Source organism: Macaca fascicularis, chromosome 13 (assembly GCF_037993035.2).
Source record: "Macaca fascicularis isolate 582-1 chromosome 13, T2T-MFA8v1.1".
NCBI classification, from domain to species: Eukaryota; Metazoa; Chordata; class Mammalia; order Primates; family Cercopithecidae; genus Macaca; species Macaca fascicularis.
The window spans coordinates 58,076,370-58,096,590 of NC_088387.1; the positions used below are offsets into that span (position 1 = coordinate 58,076,370).

General features: G+C 38.2%; 1 protein-coding gene across 16 annotated transcripts in view; it reads right to left on the bottom strand.

Annotated features, from left to right (window-relative positions):
* The window catches only part of UGP2 (UDP-glucose pyrophosphorylase 2), a 54,078-nt gene that overhangs the window by 28,247 nt on the left and 5,610 nt on the right, over nucleotides 1-20,221 (bottom strand). For 4 of the 16 annotated variants that reach the window (XM_065527038.1, XM_074011658.1, XM_074011661.1 and 1 more), the window contains exons 2-4: nucleotides 9,578-9,705; nucleotides 7,727-7,834; nucleotides 6,712-6,751 (exon numbers count right to left, since the gene is read on the bottom strand). The exons of 1 other annotated variant lie outside the window; for it this stretch is intronic. In XM_065527038.1, the coding sequence (XP_065383110.1) occupies nucleotides 6,712-6,751; nucleotides 7,727-7,834; nucleotides 9,578-9,588 (159 nt within the window). In that variant the 5' untranslated portion in view covers nucleotides 9,589-9,705. Of the gene's footprint in view, nucleotides 1-6,711; nucleotides 6,752-7,726; nucleotides 7,835-9,577; nucleotides 9,706-13,590; nucleotides 13,727-17,411; nucleotides 17,582-20,221 lie in introns of all 16 variants that reach the window. 11 more of the 16 variants (XM_065527032.1, XM_045368563.2, XM_005575754.4 and 8 more) reach the window with 6 other exon arrangements.

Sequence of the window (20,221 nt, forward strand, 5' to 3'; positions counted from 1 at the left end):
CAGGCTGGAGTGAAGTGAGGCAATCTCGGCTCACTGCAACCTTTGCCCCCCAGGTTCAAGTGATTGTCCTGCTTCAGCCTCCTGAGTAGCTGGGATTATAGGCACCTGCCACCACCCGGCTAATTTTTGTATTTTTAGTAGAGACGGGGTTTCTCCATGTTGGCTAGGCTGGTCTCAAACTCCTGACCTCAGCTGATACACCTGCCTTGGCCTCCCAAAGTGCTAGGACTACAGGCATCTGCCACAGCGCCCGGCCTACACTGGTAGTTTAATTATGTAATTCACATTGTTGGAACAGCTCCAGAGAAATGAAGGTGGGAATGGGGAAAAGGCCAGAGGCTATAAAAACAAAGTTCTATAAAAGGTTAAAGGGCTGGTACGGGTGTGTTAGACGAAAGACAAGATGACATAAAACAGAGAGGAGGCAAGGCTGACCTCTTTTTTGGATGTATAAATGAAGAAAAAGGCAAGATCTGCTTAGCTTGCATGTTTAAGGGAAAATCTATAAAGAAGCCCATTTCAAAGGGGCACAAGAAAAAGGTTGGAGATGATGGAAAAGTTCTGTATATTGATTGTGGTGGCAGTTACATGACCATGAGCACCTGCCAAAACTCATAAAAATGTGCACTAAGCTGGGGGTGGGCGGGGGAGAATCCCAAAGCTATTAACAGCTAAAACTCTGATTAACCTTATGAGGTTTGCTTATCACAATGAAAAACAAAAACAAGCATCTTTTAACTAATTGGGTTGATGTTTTATAATACTGAAAAATCGAAACCAACTGTTTGAGTTTTATAATGAAGCATGGTTTTACAATTTTGTTCCAATCTTCTCCCTCAAATGGAAATTGAAGTTTCTGATATCTCCCCAGTGCAACCCACCAAGAGAAGAGGGAGGATCTCAGTCTGGAACAGGGGCTGCAGTGGCAGGCAAAGAGGCTCAGCATCTGGCTCTCAGGGGCTTTCTTCTGGCTCCAGACACGGAGCAGCAGACCCATCTACCATATGCTCCACCACCAGAGAACAGCTACATGCTATTAAGTTTATTATTTTTAGACACTTACTACTCTCAAAGCTTTTTTCTCTTTGATCATCCCTCTATCCTCAGGGAAATCTTGCCTCAAGGTTACCCCAGGAGTCTAGCCTAATGCCAGAAAGTCTTTGCTGAGCCTCAAGCCAGGAAGATCCTTCCATGGCACCCTATGGACTGTTCATTGCTTGTTCTGTAGTTAGCTGTTTCTGGACCCATTTCCTCCATAAACATGGGGCCAAAATTCTGAAAAGAGATTATTTTTGTAGCAACAGCATCCAACTAGTGCCTTACAGAGAGAAGGTACCTGAGAAATGTGTCTTGAATGAGATTCTAGAACAGTACTTCTTATAATCTTTACAGGTCATGAACCCCCCTTTGAAAATCTAATCAAAGTCAGGTAATCTACTCTAAAAATGTATATTTACACATAGTTTCACATATAATTTTAAGAAATCTATGAAGGGACTTCAATTCCTACAAAGACCTCCCAAATTGAGATGTCTGGTTAAACATTCTAGTCTCATCTTAGCTATACAATGCAACAAGTGAAGTGTCAGCTGTTTAAGTCTGATCTAGAACAAAAAAATGAATTAGTAGGAGATCCCCCAAGTAAGAGATGTCAGGGAAGAAAAGAAGTAGACATGGGCCACCCATCGCATTTTATACAAAGATTCCCCCAGTATCTGTATTAAATAAAGATAATGGGGCCTGGCATCGTGGCTCATGCCTGTACTCTCAGCACTTTGAGGGGACCAGGAGTTTGAAACCAGCCTGGATAACACAGCAAGACCCAGTTTTCTACAAAAAAAAAAAAAGATTTTTATAGTTAGCTGGCCATAGTAACACATGCCTGTGGTTCCAGCTACTCAGGAGGCTGCAGCAGGAGCGTTGCTTGAGCCCAGGAGTTTGAGACCACAGTGATACAATCATGCCACTGCTGCACTACAGCTTGGGCAATAGAGGTAGACACTGTCTCCAAAAATGTATATATGTGTTTTCATTCCATTGTAAGACATATGATACACTTAGGGAGTAGAATACCAAACTTATCTTTATTAGTTATCACTAGCCCTGTGACACATGAGTTGAGGTCTCAGAAGACTATCTGTGGGGTGGAAATTGGAATTGGAGGGACTGGCAATGTTCAAATAGTATTACCACCTAAAGTCACACTCTGATTTTCCTAATAAATTCAATTCTGTGGAACTGAACTGTCCTCTACTCTGGACACAAAGGCAGTAGTTAGAGACCCTGGTCCAACAATAATACCTTCAGTCTATCAAATCAAATATGTAACTGCCATTAAAGTTCCATGTATTTATATTGCTATTTCTAAAGTGAAATTATAGACATGTAACCAGAATGGAATGAATAAAATATGGGCTTGTTGTCAGTTCCTTTATCAGGTCCCCATTTCTGAAAGTCCTGTACACAAAGGAATGTGAAGGAAGGTAATCTCGAGGGAAAGTCAAAAACTGTTTAATTCATCATGAAATCAAACGCTGAAGCTTTGGCAATATTTGCTAAATTAGTATTAGTATGTTTGCTTAGTATCAGTATTTCTATATATTACTGTTTTAAAACTTTATGTCAAAGAAACGATGAGACTCTTTTGATATTCAGCCATATCCTCAGAGCCATTTCTTTAAATGCCACTAATTCTTTTCTGTGGAATACTTTTTAGAATCTCATTTGTGTGTGTATCTCTACATACACACAAAACAAGTCTCTAATGGCTTTACTACTGGCTAGCTGCAGCTGGGAAATCTTCACATGCTCAAAGCATATCATCCTATATGGCATACTATGTCAGATGCTTGGCCAGATTGCCTCTAGATTTTTTTTTTTTTAATGTGCAAACTTTAAATGCACAGTGTGCTATGGTTCACCTTCAGAAAAAAAAAATGCTATGTATCTACACACATAAACTGTAAGTTGCTCAGACTTCCTTATAAACAAACAATAGCTTTTAATGTTTTTGTATTGATAGACTAAGAAAACCTCTAAGCAATTTTATGGAACAAAACAAAAAATCCATTGGAGCTAAATACACATTGATGCATGCTATTCTCTTCATGCCAATTGTTTACCCTATGACCCCATGTGACTCCTCACCATTTGCAAATATACCTTCACTCTTTTGATCCTATTTAATATTGAAATGAAAAGTTGTGGAGTTTTTTTTTTGTTTTGTTTTGTTTTTTTTTGACACACGATCTCGCTTTGTTACCCAGGCTGGAGTGCAATGGCGAGATCATAGCTTACTGTAGCCTCAAACTCCTGGGCTCAAGTGATCTTCCTACCTCAGCCTTCCAAGTAGCTGGGACTACAGGCACATGCCACCAGGCACAGCTAACTAAAAAAAAAAAAATTTGCAGAGGCGAGATCTATGTTGCCTGTGCTGGCAAAAAAGCCTTGTTTAGAGAATATTTTGTATAGAAATGAAAATACATCATCACCAGGGGTCAGTGCCAGCCATGTGACTAACAGATTTTAAATTAGCGTTCAAGAGAACCTGTCAGCTCCAGTACCTTCTTGAACAGGCCCCATACTTTCTCATAATTCTGATCTATTTCCCATTCCTCTCCATGCCCAACATGTAAGCTTGGCAAGGACCAAGACACTCTCATAACCTCTCTGGAAAACAATGAAATGGTCAAATGAAGCTGCACATGCTGGCTTGTCCTTCTTTGCCCTAATTTAAAACATTAACCTTAATATATATACACATATATATATTTGTATAATCTTGATTATTATATTTAGTTAACATTTACAAAGAAGGAGCAGAGCACTATCCATAACTCTATAAACTGGGTTCGTGTTCAATAAAACATGAACTCAAAAGACTTCTCACTAAACATCTATGTATTCACCGAGAGCTAAAACAAAGCATTCAACACAAAAGGTAAGAAGGAGTAAAACTTCACAATATCAAATTTCAATGCCTATCTATAAAGTATGTCCTTCAATCTAGTATTTATGAAAAACTATTTTTATCTAAAAAGTGGTTAAGGCAGGAGGATCACTTGAGGCCAGGAGTTTAAGACCAGCCTAGGCAACATAGTGAGACCCCGTCACTCCCAAAAAAAAAAAAAATTGGCCGGGCCTGGTGGCACATGCCTGTAGTCCTGGCTACTCAGGAGGCTGAGGCAGGAGGATCCCTTGAGCCCAGGAGTTCGAGGCTGTAGTGAGCTGTGGTTGTGCCACTGCACTCCAGCCTGAGTGACAGAACAAGACCTCATCTCTAAAAGAAAATAAAAAATAAAGATAAAAATTCTAAAAGTGATCATCTGAAATGATAAAGGCGTATGAGGTCAGTTTTCTGAGAGCCAAAGAAATAAAGAAAGCTACTAAAAATGTTCCGAAAATACATACGCTAAAATGGGATCAGTAAACGGGCCAGATAATAAGTATTTCAGGTTTTACAAGTCACACTGTCTCCACTCCAACTATTCAACTCTGCCATTGTTGCAAAACAGCAGTTATAGACAATAGGTAAATGAATGTGTGTGTGTGTTCCAATAAAACTTTACTTACAAACCAGGTGGCTGACTCTGCTAATTGTCAACCCATACACAAAAACATAGATTCATTGGTATGACAATGTTTATGTCACATCTTTGATACAAGGCTGACATGAGAAATGTTACTCTAAATGGCTGTTCTTCCACAGTAATTTCTTTTCACTTAGGAATATAAAATATTATTTGCATTTTTTAAAAAAAGACCTATGTTCACTTTTTAAAATTACGTTTTGAAAGGAAAATTGACCTCTATATAATCTCTAAGGCCTGAGAAAGGAAACCTATGGGAAAGAGAAGAGTGGGAAGAGGAGGCTGGAAGGAGGCATCCAACAGAACCAAGGTGAACAAACATTAACCCATGATTTGTATTCTCAGAGCAATCTGCAAAAGCTAGTAACATGCATACTGTATATAAAACACATTTGTGCCCTCAAGAAACTCATGACATAGTTGAAAAGCAAACTTATCTTTTGCCTCTGCATTCCAAAATTTTCAACATTAAGGACATACAGGATTGCAAATACATTTTTTGAAGAAGCTTAAAACGTAGGCTTCAAAATAAAGACACTTTTAATGAAGACTTATACTTTTATAAACAGAAAAAGACCGCATAAAATCATATTACATCTAGAATTTGTTTTATATTTCTATTCTTTTGTCCTAAGTCAATTCGGTATTACTATCAGTAACTATGGCTCACTACATGGGCATAGCCTCCTGAAAGAATTTACCAGAACTTTCTTGGGAATGGGGTAGGGTAGTACTGAATTGAAAAAAATCCCAAGGTGATTCTGATTCCTCTTCTCCTTCCTTCTCCACCCTCTGAACCCCACTTCAAGGATCCCTACTATATATCATGATCTCTCAAAGTACAAAAGATAGATTTCTCCACTGAAAAAAAGTAATTCTTGAACCTTAAAATATACTGAACATAATAAATCTGTGTACCTTCCTTCAAGTAGGCTCTATCTCCAAAAAGTTAAGTTTGTATAGTAGAAAACAAAAAATTCCCAGGTCTGCAAGCAAGAATTAAAACCAAAACCACTGTCAGGAACAGTGGTTCATGTCTGTAATCCCAGCATTTTGGGAGGCCAAGGCAGGCAAATTGCTTGAGCCCAGAAGTTTGAGAACAGCCTGGGCAACATGGCAAAACCCCATCTCTTCAAAAAAAAAATACAAAAATTAGCCAGACATGTTGGTAAACACCTGTGGTCCCAGCTACCCAGGAGGCTGAGGTGGAAGAACATGAGCCCAGGGAAATAGAGGCTGCAATGAGCCTTAATCATGCCATTGTACTCCAGCTTGGGTGACAGAGTGAGACTGTCTAAAAAAAAAGAAACTATACTTCTATACCCAGGTCCAGGTCCATCATAAACTATATAAGGGAGGTTACTTAAATTAGGATAATTTCTAAACAAAAGGTATAAGTGTTTCAAGTTGGGGGGGGGGAATAAATAGTGCCTAAATTTATTATAAGTTTAGGCTGTTCCCAAACATTTTTAAAAATCTGACTGAATTTATACCTACTTATTTTCTTAAACAACATACCTATCCAGAAGAATTCTCTTCTAACTCTTTCTTGAAAGAAAATACTATTAAATCTACTCCTTAAAAGTAGAAAAATAAATCACTCCATTCACAAGGGCCAAGGAAATCAAAGACCAAAACAGCAGACCCTAAAAATGCATATTGTAATTATTAAGCATTACAGCCAAGAGGAATTTTAGTTTTAACATCAAAAATAAGAGACTCCTCAGAGTGAACATTACATGAGATTTTTATTTTTTGGCTTCTTTTTTTTATACTAAGAATGTTATGCATAATTTTTAAAAGTTTAAGAACTGAAAGACATTTTCCACATGTGCAAATAAACATACTTCTAACTAGGCACTATATATTTAATTTTCTCATTAGGAAAAAATAAGAGGGATTCCATTAGCTTAAGCTATGATAGATAGTATATAAATTAATGAGTGAAGCTGTATTCCAATAATACTTTACAAACACAGGTGGCTTTCAAGCAATAGTTTGCCATACCCCTGCTGTATAAACAGCCCAATTTTTAAACCAATATTAGATTATGTAAGATTATACATATATAAAAAATTAACTATCTACATATAATTATTCCACTGTATCAAGTCTTTTCTACCTGCAGTGAAATGTGCCGAAAGAAGCAGGGTTCCAAAGCGCTGAAAGGACAGGGAAGAAAGCCAATGTGTTAATCAAATCCTTAAACAATCACTTCATTTAGATCATCCATTCAACAAGTATTTGCTCAAGACACACGAACCCCTGGCTTCGGGATCTAATATGAAAGACAACACAGTTACAAACACGACTAATTACGCTGACTAAGTGCCACATGATGGTAGAAATAACCACTAACATTTGCAAAAGGCTTCAAAGTTTAACATATTTCCACAGAAATTAAAAAAGCTTCAAAATAACCCTGTGTAGTACATAAAGTACTTGGTATTATTCTCATTTTACACAAAACTCATAAGCAGAAGAGCTAGGATTTGAACCTCCAATACTACTACTCCATACCTCCACAGTGCAGCTTTCTCCTAGAGGCTGACAGACGTACAGGCATTTGAATAGAACTTCCAAGAATGGGCAGTATTTTGATAGAAGAGACCCTGGCATTCCGAGAAAAAGCATATACAGAAGTCCAGAAGCAAGGGAATACAATGTGCGTAAAGGTAATGCTAGGCTGGTTCACATAAGGCAGATGGGAAATAAGGCTATAAAGATGGGTTGAAAGCCAGAAGAGAGCTTTAAGGTCTGGCAAAGAATCCATGACCCTATGGGCAATGAGAAATCAAATGTTTTGGAAGAGAGAAGGAAGAAACAAAGTAAATGAAGCTCTTATGGTATATTTAGTACTTTGCAAAACAGTCGTTTCATATCCAGGGATACTGGGTACTGCCACAGGGAGATTAGACTGTTAGAGGACCTCAGCAAGACTCTGAGAGGTCTAAAAGAAGAGAAAGGAGCTGAAGGCTGTCTCCATAGTTTCAGGATGAGGGCTCAGAGAATTCAAAGAAAGTCCTGTCTTGTCTCACATGATGATTGTTACAGGTCCCCTACACTACCCTACCCTCCTAAGTTAAACCAATGTCCAAAATTACCCTAGATTTTCCTACATTTAATCTAAAACTCACCGAATCTTCAGGGGGTCTCTGGATTTTTCCCCAATCCACAGAAGGCCCCTTTTCTTGCAAAAATCTATGAAATAGCTTCCGAAATCCATCCAGGTCTTTTTTAGTGTGCTGTGAAAATAGAAGTCATTGTTACAACCAGCAGAATGCTAAATATTTAATAAAAACATAAAGGCAGATACAAGTTACACATTTAAAATATCTTTGAATGAAATTCTTATACCATTAGGACATGGAGGGAGCAGAGATTTTTTCACATCCTAAAAGCTAATAGAGGCTGGGCATGGTTGGTGCACACCTGTAATCCCAGAACTTTGGGAGGCTCAGACCGGCTGATCACTTGAGCTCAGGAGTTTGAGACCAGCCTGGGCAATATTGCAAAACCTGGTGTCTACAAAAAAAAAAATACAAAAATCAGCCAGATGTGGTGGTGTGTGCCTGTAGTCACACCTACTCGGGGGCTGAGATGGGAGAATCACTTGAGCCCAGAAGTTGAGGCTGCAGTGAGCGGACATTGCACCACTGCACTCCAGCCTGGGTGACAGAGTGAGACCCTGTTTCAAAAAAAAAACAAAAACAAACAAACACCATTTGTTTAATGGGAATTCCAACTGGCTCTGTATTTTTTTTTTTTTTTTTTTTTTTTGAGACACATTCTTGCTCTGTTGTCCAGACTAGAGTGTAGTGGCGCAATCTTGGCTCCACTGCAACCTTCGCCTCCCAGGCTTAAACCACCCTCCTACATCAGCCTCCCCAGTAGCTGGGACCACAGGCGCACACCATCATGCCTGGCTACTTTTTGTATTTTTTGGTAGAGACAGGGTTTCACCATGTTGTCCAGGCCAGTCTCAAACTCCTGAGCTCAAGCAATCCTCCTGCCTTGGTCTCCCAAAGTGCTGGGATTACAGGTAAGAACCACTGCGCCTGGCCACTACACTTACTTACCAATATCTTCTCTACTTCTAAATGAAAATTAATCTTCACTAAAAGAACAAAGAGAAATAGGGCCGGGCGCGGTGGCTCAAGCCTGTAATCCCAGCACTTTGGGAGGCCGAGACGGGTGGATCACGAGGTCAGGAGATCGAGACCATCCTGGCTAACACGGTGAAACCCCGTCTCTACTAAAAAAATACAAAAAACTAGCCAGGCGAGGTGGCGGGCGCCTGTAGTCCCAGCTACTCAGGAGGCTGAGACAGGAGAATGGCGTAAACCCGGGAGGCGGAGCTTGCAGTGAGCTAAGATCCGGCCACTGCATTCCAGCCTGGGCGACAGAGCAAGACTCTGTCTCAAAAAAAGAAAACAAAAAAAAAAAAAAAAAAAAGAACAAAGAGAAATAAAACACAGCTAGCTTCAAAACATTAAGTATGAATTGAAATATAAAAATGAAAATTCTAACACACTGATTTATAAGTAAAAAAGTGAATGCCTCCCAGTTCTGGGAAACTTCTATTACAATTGTCAAAGTAGCATGGTTCTATCAGAATTGACTCTTTGGAAACGGCATGCAGGACATATGAAGCTAACCTCTCTCAATTCCAACTGAACACAGGTATGCATTCCTCCACCCAATGACATCAAAACACAGAACAAAGTATAATTTGGTTCTGATTATTTTAATGACTTTGAAAACTTCCTAGGCTTAAATGAAAAAAAGATGATGGATTTACAAAGGGCAAATGTTAAAAGCCCTTAATTGTCAAGCAATTCTATTTTTTTTGTTGTTGTTTTTGATGTTATCATACATCTTGTGCTGATTTGAGGTTGGATGATGATGATCATCACTGGCAGTAACTCAGTATGAAGACAGATGAAGCAGGGGGGAAAAAAAAAAAACCACTGTGGAGACCTCCTTACCTCAAACTCATGTGACGATGCTGTGGTGAGTATTTTTTCTAGTTCCTTCTTCACAGATAATTCTAGCTCTTGCCGAATGACTTCTTGGAACTGAGAAGCGCCATCTTGAGACATTGCTTTGCTAAGATCTTAAAACAAAAATATAAAACCATCAACTGAAAACTCCAGGAAGCCACTCAAACAGCTGGTAAGCTATAACTGATCTATTTCTGGTATTCAGCAAATGAAGAGGGCTCAGTCTCATGGTCCCCTTATCCTGTGGCAGTAATTCAGTGGTGTCAACTAGTTAGGACTTGTTTCACTCCAGTTTCATATTCTCCACTAAACAAGAACCCCTTGAAAGGTATTGGCAATTCCAAGGTGCCTCTACTTTCCTGTATCAACGTTTTCATTTTAAAAGGAAAAGGGCATAGGGCTGCCTGCCATCTTCTGGTTCCCAATTTCAGCCAAGACTTTGCACTGCTTACGTGTGTCAGACTAGACTTTTAATGCTTTTGGCACAGCTGGGCACTTCTGTAACAGATGGATCTCACTAAAGGTGACAGAAATCCCTCTTAAATAAATACAAACAACAAAAATAGAAAACTACAGAAAAAGGCTGGGCAACGGCGGCTCAGGCCTGTAATCCCAACACTGCGGGAGGCGGAGGCGGGTAGACCCTGGAGCCCAGGAGTTTGAGACCAGGCTGGGCAACATGGCAAAACCTCACCTCTACAAAAAATACAAAAATTAGCCAGGTGTGGTGGCACTTGTCTGTATTCCCAGCTACTTGGAAGGCTGAAGCAGGAGGATACCTTGAGCCGAGGAGGCAGAGGCTGCAGTGAGGCAAGATCGCGCCACGGCACTCCAGCCTGGGTGACAGAGCCAGATCCTGTCTCAAAAAGAAAAGGAAAAAAACAAAAAACAAAAACAAAAACAAAACACAAAAAGAAACACCCCAGACCCAAACGCTTTGGGAGAAAAATACCAACACAGGCGGCTGTTTTACACTTTATCTAGAAAGTAATCATCTTATTTACTTCTCATAAGATAGGGACAACTGGATTATTGTCCACCCCTCCCCTTCTATCCTCAGTACTTGATTCAATCTTATTTTTAAAATGTATTTGTAAAGTTTATATTTAAATATTTTGTTTGATAACTAGTTATTTTTACAAATGTTTGTTAATTTAGCAGAATCACATTTCATTAAGGCTAAAAACTCCTCTTATATACTCCACCTACTATAAATTCTTTCACTTATTATTTGAATAGGAGAAGACATTTATACAGATAAAATTAAAGCCAACGTATTTTAAAGATAATTTTGAGAACAGAAAATAGTAAACTATGTAACTCTTGGGGTAATTTATTTAATATAAATAGCCTCTACCTCCTGCAAATAACTAAAAGTGTTAACAAATGAAGTATTTAACATAGCTCTTCAAAAATCTTTTCATATATATGTTCCATCACATCTAAATCCAAGAGAAAAAAATCCAAGGAAATTTGCTGAAATTGAACTCTAAAATACCCAATTTCCAACCATGGTCTTTTTACAGTTATAAACCCTAACACAACTAAGTTAATATTCTCCAGTAATACTATCAAAGTGGACAGGGATTGGGTGGTCTGCACCTGTAATCCCAGCACTTTGGGAGGCTGAGGGGGGAAGATGGCTTGAGGCCAGGAGTTCAAGACCAACCTGGGCAATACAGCAAGACCCAGTCTCAATGAAAAATACAAAAATTAGCAGAGCGTAGTGGCACACACCTGTAGTCCTAGCAACTAGGGAGACTGAGGTGGCAGGATCATTTGAGCCCAGGAATTCCAGGCTGCAGTGAACTACGATCACGCCACTGTACTCTATCTAGCCTGGGAACCAAAGAGACCCTCTGTGAGCCAAGAAGCACCATACACCATGTGTGTTCCATAAACTACCTAAAGGTAAATTGTGGCTAGTAAGTAGCAATCTGATTATAATCTGTAAAACCCATGACAATGGATGAGCACATTTGCCTAAACTATGAGAGGTAATTAAAAGTTACTGCAGAACAGTTCAAACTAGAGTTAACATTACATCATCCATATATGTTCATCCCTTGACAGATTTAGCTGTAATTTAAAATTTGTCCCTGGTTAAGTATCCTACCCCAACACCGCATGTGTACCTGGGATGCCTCTTTCCCTAATCTTTAAGCCAATTCTCATTCAATGTTTGGGAAATAATTTGAAATAAAAATCTACTAAATATAGAGGAAGAAAAACCTCTATATTAAAGAACATATGAATTGATTCTTTATTTTTTATTTTATTTTTTTTGAGATAAGGTCTTGCTCTGTCACCCAGGTCGGAGTGCAGTGGCATGATCAAGGCTCACTGCAACCTCCACCCCCCAGGCTCAAGCCCACCTCAGCCTCCCAAGGAACTGGGACTACAGTCATGGCTAACTTTTGGTTTTGTTTTGGTTTGGTTTTTTGCAGAGACAGGGTTTCCCCATGTTGTCCAGGCTGGTCTCGAACTCCTAGGCTCAAACAACCTGCCCACCTCAGCTTCCCAAAGTGCTGGGATTACAGGCATGAGCCACCATGCCTGGTTTGATAGTCTGATTCTGATCAATTAAAATACATCAAGAAGTAACTATATAATAATTTTTAAAAATAAGTTATTTTGTTAGACTCAAACACATCTATAGACTTGTTACTTTGTTGCTGAAGTTAGATCCTGAAACCCAGCATTCACAGGCACATTCCTAAAAAATCATGACAGAAACATTTAAGTTACACACTGGAAAAATGCCAAAATGAGATAAAACTAAATGTAACTACAAAGTTTAGAAGTAACTAAAGTAGCTGTTTGAGATGTGTCTAAATGAGAACCATTTGAAAACAAAAACAAAACATTTTAGAAGCTCCCTCTGCAGAGCAGTAACTTATTAATTTACATGATTTAAGGCCAAAACACACAGAACCCAAGTCACTATCCTATCAAGCCAAGCTAAAAAAGGCTGGCTGAAAGACTCACATTTAATATTGCATGTGCTGCCAACACAGGTCTAAGTTTCAGAGGCAGATTTGAAAAAAATCCCAGACACAGGTTCAAACTTGAGAAATGTCTCTAACCTTTGTTTCTTCCTTTTGTTTGATACAGCACCAATGCACACGAAGAATAATTTGTTTTCTTCCACCCTCTTTACACATACAATCGGCTTAAACAAAAGAACATTACAACAAGCCTGTCACCTCTTCTACCCCTCTAAAAGCTCTGTTTTTAGTGATTAAAGAATCAGGAAGGGCTTGTAATGAATAAAAAATATTCAAGAATAAAGAACAAGGAAGAGTGCTTAGACAAGAAGAGTAGCTATCTTAAGCGTCTGGGCACAGACCAGAGGCACAGAGCAGGGAACTATTTCCCTTAGTGGTGACTTCCTCATCCATCCTGAATTTTTTAAGAAAGGTCTGAAATTTCTGGTAGGAAAAGTACTACAGATGTTAGAAGCTTTCTTGGATTTAACATTCTCAGGTTACACTTCTGACAAGGACAGTTGAGTTTTTAAAGGAAGGTCAACTAAAATCCTCTGAATAATGCAAGATTTCTAACCTCATAAAGTGTTTTGTCCCTATTTCCTAGCAATATAAAATTGATTTCCCCACGACTTCAGACATAGAGTGGATTGGGAGTCAAACATTTCACTACCTTAGTCATAAACATTTTTATAGATGGGAGGGAGCATTTAACCTACTCTGATCATTTTACAGATGAGGAAACAGGTTGAACATAGTTAAATGACTTATTCAAGGTCACAAAGCAGGCCAACGTTGGAGCCCAGAAGCAAAGCCATGTTTTTTTAGCTGCATTCTACCACAGTGAGACAGAAATACCTTGCTAATGTTTTCTTCCTGGTCTGGCTCTCTTTAACCTTGACACAAAGGCCCTAAATACCACACTCTCCTCCAAAAACATTTATATCAGAACCTCTTCTTATGTTCAATCAACAGACAAGATAATTTCCCACCATATAAAACTGGACTTACTAGACACTTTAAGTCAATTTCGGATAGAACAGGCTATAACTTTTTTCACAAGTTCCTCCTTTCCCCCAATTTCCTAATTCTTCTTGTTCACAAGAACTAAAATTTCAACATCATGGGCTTTTTTATCCAGCTGGAGCTAAAAAAGAGAGAGGGATACAGTCAATCTGACAAGTGAATGTTTTTGTTTCTTAATTCATGGATCTCATTTCATATATTTCAGCAAGTAAGAGGTATACAAAATACCCTTCCCTGACACCCCGACACTGGCGCAAACAAAATAAGTACACAAGCTAGTTTCACAATGCACAGGCCATGGAAAAACCACAGGGAAGGCACTAAGAGCACCAAAGAAGTTGAAGAGCCATCCCCAGGCCACCTCCGTCTGATCAGTCCCAATCTTCCTGGAAAACCCACAATGAGAGATACTCAAAGTCAGAAAATTGGAGAGCCCGCTTAATCTTAAATCAGGAAATGACGTGTGATCCAAATAACCATAAAACCCCAAGAATTTAATGGCAACTGGAAATAATCAAGATAAAGCTATCTTGATTATTTCAAGATATAATCAAAAAATAATCAAGATAAAGCTGTCTCTCATCCTAAACTTTTTTCCTGAGCTCCAGGATCACATTCTTTACTGCCTTAAAGACTTCTGACACCTGGATACCCAGCTAGGTACCTCAAACTCAACATGTCCAAAACATGACTGATCATCCAAACTAAATTACTCTTTTTGCCCTCTCTGTTCCCCAAGGCATTAACATTTTCATAGAAACTAAGGTTTAAACCTCATAGTCACAGTTGGCTCTCCCCACCTTTCCCCTCGCATTGCACAATCCAATATCAAAACTTCTTAAATGATTGCCATAATTCCATTCACTGTTTTCCATTTCCATGACTGCTACCTTAACTCCCCTAGCATTTTTACTCTCCTAGTCATGACAACTGCTTTCTAACTAGTCTGCCCATCACTCTAATCTAATGGTGCCAAGGAGAATGGATGGATCTCCTTAAGCCGCAACCCCCATCATATCACTTCTCTTCCTTGTTTGATGAAATTCTCATTGCCTACAGAAATAAATACAAATTCCTTATCCAGGCATGTCTCAAAAGTCAAGCTGAAGTATCTTTTTGAGTAGACAAAGCTAATGAAAGTGTGAAAGCAGACTGCCTAAAGGCTGCAATTTCCTATTCCATTTGGGACATCTAGAATAGTGCTTCTAAAACTTTAATGTACACACAAATCACTTGGAGGCTGGTTAAAACACAGATTCCTGGGTAAGCTCCCAGAGAGATTCTGACTCAGTAGGTTTGGGGTGGGGAGGATATGCATATCTAATAACCAAACATTGCCAGTACGGCTTTGAGTAGCTCTGGTAGATTACACTCCATTTATCTTAACATATTTGTAACAGCCATATTCTTCATCCTTCTTGCTACTCCAATGCTATTCCGTCACCAACCCCCTGCCCCAATGCCCTGTGTTTCAGAGATGGCACCAGGCCCAGATTGGTCCAAAGCCTTCCTAGTGATTGGTTTAAGCATAAAACGTAATATGATTCTGGCCAGTGAGCCATAAGGGTATAATCTGTCAAAGAACTTTGGAGAAAGGTGTTCCTCACTCAAAAAAGACATATATCAGAAAAGACAGTATTTTTTCTGCTCACATAATGAGTATGTATCCACCCATCACCCCACATTTCTTCTGCCATGATTAGTGCCCTTGAAGGAAGCTGACTCAAGAATAAGGCAGATATGTCAAAGACAGCACAGCAGAAGGAAGGTCTGATAAGCTTTTGTACTGAATTAACCAACCCTGCATATCCCACTTCAGGATTTATGAGATAAAAAGACCCTCATTTTTGAAAGCCAAGTGAATTGGTATTTTTCTGCTCCATGAAGTTAAAAGCATCCTAACTATAAGATTGTTCTAAAACAAGCACTTCAAATACCACTCAATACTTTTAGAAAAGGGGAGGCAGAAATGAGAAAAAAAAAAAAAATAGAAAAATAAGAATGGCCCAGTATGAGTTCCAGAATAATGAGAATCATCCCAATCTCCGGAAAACCGCCCTGATCTCTCAGTACCCAAAGACTCAAACTGTTTTACTTGATTAGCTTCTGTCATTTTGATGGTGGTATTCCTAGTGCCCTAAGCAGTGGCTTCTGAACATTCAAAGAGGCCTGCCGTTCTATCACAACTGATTTGGGAGTTTTAATCATTCCTGTCTCTGTATTATGTCAAACACTCCTCAAAACCCCAATTCTTTAGTTAAATGTCTGTCTGCAATCCTAGAACATATTCTCTTGAGGGGGAAAAAACTATATTATGTCATGCAACTTTGTTTTCCCAAAACCTACCTTAGCACCTTGCACAGTATAGGTGCCTAATAATGGTATGTAATGAAACTGTAGATCACGACTTAAATACTCATATCATAGTAGTTTGAATAGCTCCTATTCACTTGTCAGAGTTCAGTTTAAATATTACCTGAGATTATCCTCCTAGAAATCTTTCTAAACTAAGTTACCTATTACATGCTCATATGCTAGGTCCTTGTACCTCTCCTTTATAACATCATACTTTTAAAAATTTATTCAATGTTTACCTTATCCAATAGACTGTAAATTCTGCAAAAGTGTATGTTTGTAATGTTCACAGCTATATTCCCACTGCCAAACACAGAGCCTGAGATATAGTAGATACTCACGTAACATTTATTGAGTAAGAGCCTATTATGATCCAGCTATGCTCTGGGTATACAGAAGGCAAAGTCTAGTCTAGTGTAGGTAGTGCTTAATAAGACTATAGTGAAAGTGTACAAGAGCCATGATGTCTGGTCACAGAAAGGCAGAGTTAAGATAAGTACAGACTGTCATAAGTACTTGAAGCCCCAGTCCCTAAGGTTTCTCAAGCAGAGGCTGATTTATTAGTCAAGCATCAGGCATATGGTCAAAGAAGTTTCACACAAGTAGGTAGTCTAGATAAATGACTACTAAATTTCTTTTCAATTTTATTAACCAATATAAATGCCAATGTAATGTTTTTAGTAACTTTAGAGATTAAACAAAATTGGGCAATTTATGTTTATATTTAGTTTAATCTAGGGAAAAAATATAGAAAAAATATTCCAAGTCATTCAATGATATATTAAGAAAAGTAAATTCAATTAAATTGTATCTTATATGATTTTATGTGATCTTTTCATACTAAAATTATTAGACTGTCAACTATAATATGACTACACTGAGATATTTTTGGATGACTCAGCTTTACATTCATATGAATGCTTAATAAATGCTTTTTGATAACAAAAATAAAAGGATATCAGGCTTTCAAGAACTGTGGCAGCAACAAATATGCAGAGCAGGTTGCTAAATAAGATTTTTGGTAATCATGCAATGATTTACTTAAAAAAAAACTGCTACAATTTATATATAAACCAGACTTCTCATTAACAATTAAAATTAATCCTACTCTTATACAATAGAGTAGCTCTTAAAATCTCAAAGGAAAAAGAAAACACTACTTATGGAAAACAGAACATTCAGAGGAGATTTGTTAAATAATACCACTTTGTTTTATGTTTAATGGATGACTAGAAAGTCATTACAAAAGGCCCCACACTCCTTTGTTGAGAAGAAAAGAGGTATGACATAAAACCACAATGAAAAGCCAAAAAATGATCCGGTAGTCCTGCCCTGTAACTTGATATGAGTGCATTTAGAGAAACTTTTATGCTTAGAAGGGTTTTAAGGTCAGTGAGTCCAATTCCTTATTTTGGAGATAAAGAAACAGGGGCCCAGAGATGCTGACTTACCTAAGGACACAATGCCAAGCTGGAACTCAAACCCTGTTGCCTGGTGCCCTGTTTCTCCGTCTTCTGGAGCAAGGTCTCTCCTTTCTCAGTTACAGTGCATTTACATGGTTTACCACATCCAGGTGTTTGCCATCAAATCTGAATGAAAACCGGCAGCTCAACTATGTCTGCTATGTGAGGTTAAAACTACAATTAGAATAATACTTTCTTACTGCATCTCATACTCTTCAACTTCCTTATACACTGTGTTGTCTAAGCAATGAAAAAAATCGAAGAATGCTTTTATGCGTTCCATAAATATTTTATTACCAAGGCTAAGCATTTTGCCATTGGCACAAATAAACGCAAAACAGTGGATATAACTATGTTGTTCTGTTTTCCTGCGCTCTTTGGAAGTTTTAAAATTCTAGGCAGGCATATAACACAAATGAAATATCACATCAGCCTCTGCCAGAGCAGCAACTACAAGAAAATACAAACTCCAATCACATTGTCATTGTGGCCAAGGAGCAAGAAGAGCTACTGTCAAAGAAAGGATCCCCTAAAATAGTATTTTTACAATATGTTGACTAGCAAGTAAAAAGGAGACTAAGCATAATACAATTAATTTCTGGTCCCACGAAGACAATGAATGGCTCTTTTTTTTAGGACACAAGCGAAATCACAAAGAAAGAGGGAATTCTCTTGATTTACACAGAAAAAAACTAACAGAAATATCTAAAAATGTTTAGAGAAATGAAACATTTTATTGTTTATGTACATTAACTGAGACAACATAGCCAATTTCTCCATGGTTCTCAAAAACAATCCTTAATTGTCAAAATGGATTGGGGGCACAATCGATTTCATTTGTTAATGACTGAGAAAAATAAACAACGGTACTGTTGGCAGAGGCAAAATTTGAGTCTTAGACAATTACTGTGCAACAAATTAAAGGAGATGCCTGCATCACTAATCAAGAAAACTGGGAAACAGCTTTCAAACAGTGTTATCTCTTTTCTCACACATAAGTCACCCAATCAAAAAACACAGTTTAATTTTCTCTGATAGCTTCATAAAGCCAACTTTTGAAGAATGTGTTATTAATAGAAGGATATATGCCTGGTAGTGGAATTTTAAATATCTAAGAAGTGGCTGGGCGCAGTGGCTCACACCTGTAATTCCAGCACTTTGGGAGGCCAAGGCAGGCAGATCACAAGGTCAGGAGTTCAAGACCAGCCTGGCCAACATGGTAAACCCGTCTCTACTAAAAACACAAAAATTAGCTGGGCATGGTGGTGTGCACCTATTAATTCCAGCTACTCGGGAGGCTGAGGCAGGAGAATCACTTGAACTTGGGAGGCGGAGGTTGTGGTGAGCCGAGATCACATCACTGCATTCCAGCCTGGGCAACAGAGCGAGACTCCGTCTCAATAAATAAATAAATAAATAAATAAATAAGAAGTATGGTTTCAATCAATATTGTGCATGGGACAATCCATTTAATTACCAAGACCAAGATGGCCACAATTTCAAACACTATTATTCCAAATTCAAAATATGATATTTAGAAAAGAAATTGTAGGCTATGTCAAAAAGGCAACAGTCTTTAGAAAAACTCTGTCTTCTAAAGAGATTCTATCCAACCAAAAAGGTAGTAACTGAATCATATTTTCTCATCCATTAACTCCCAAGCCAGAAAACTTGCCCTACTAATTTATTCATATTGCTGGAATTTTCTCCAACAGTATAAATGCTGGACATCAGGATGAATGGTATTACAGAAAGTTAACATACTCTTCTTCATTTTCACAGATAATCCAGGTTGACTTTCAAATATCTGTTTAACTTTTCAGTAATTAATATGGCTAACTTTCTGAGAACTCATAATGCCTACACTTCTGCAAAAAACTTGGTGGGAACTAGGAAACTACAGTATATTTTCTTTTATTTGAAACACTTTCATTATTAAGCCAACTGATGTTCCTTACACAATCTAAGTATCCCATTACTTTAATTAAACTTGCTACAATTCATTTATGAAGGGAAAAATAATACATACTGACAAGGGAACAGTCTCTGTGAAGCAATATTACAAGAAAATACCTATGGACTAAAGTAACACCTTAGAGTAATTTCCTTTTAAGGTCATTTTTCAATTTATTCAGAATATTAAAATGGTACTCCCCAAAAGTATACCAGTTAATATTTCCAGTTTCTCAAATGTCCCTCATCAATTTTTTTTCCTCAATAGACTTTCACAAATGAAAATCATCCATCTTATTAGAAGAAAGGCTGAGTTAGCAAGAACAGGGACAATTTAACCACAGAGATTACAAGGTCCATGTTGGAAGACAGTCAACACTTTTCATCAGCTCAATTCTTCGTTTTAAATTTCTTTAGGATTTTTTTTTTTTTACATTTATAACTGTGACCGAATTTAACTAAACCCTTCTTTTCAAACAACATAATAAATCTTAAATCAGATCTTTAAAAAATGAGGGGTATGCCCTGGTCATTATTTTCATGCCTCTTGTCCTTACTCAAATCCATGCCACTATCCCAGTGCTAAAAGTGTCCTCATCATCTAAATAATCAGCAACAGGCTAAATTTGGTTTAAGGATTTGGGAGGAACCAGGCCTCAGAATGCTTCTCATCTCTGTATTCCTTGGAGACCCCCCCCAGCCCCCCACCCAGTTATAATTAGCTCAGTAATCTTCCCTGGCTAGCTGCCATCTACCAAATAGGAGTCACCTAAAAAGTTACGAAAAGAATTTTAACAAATGGGAAAGCTGATAGGCCTCAAGCATTTTTTAAGTGACAGAGGTAC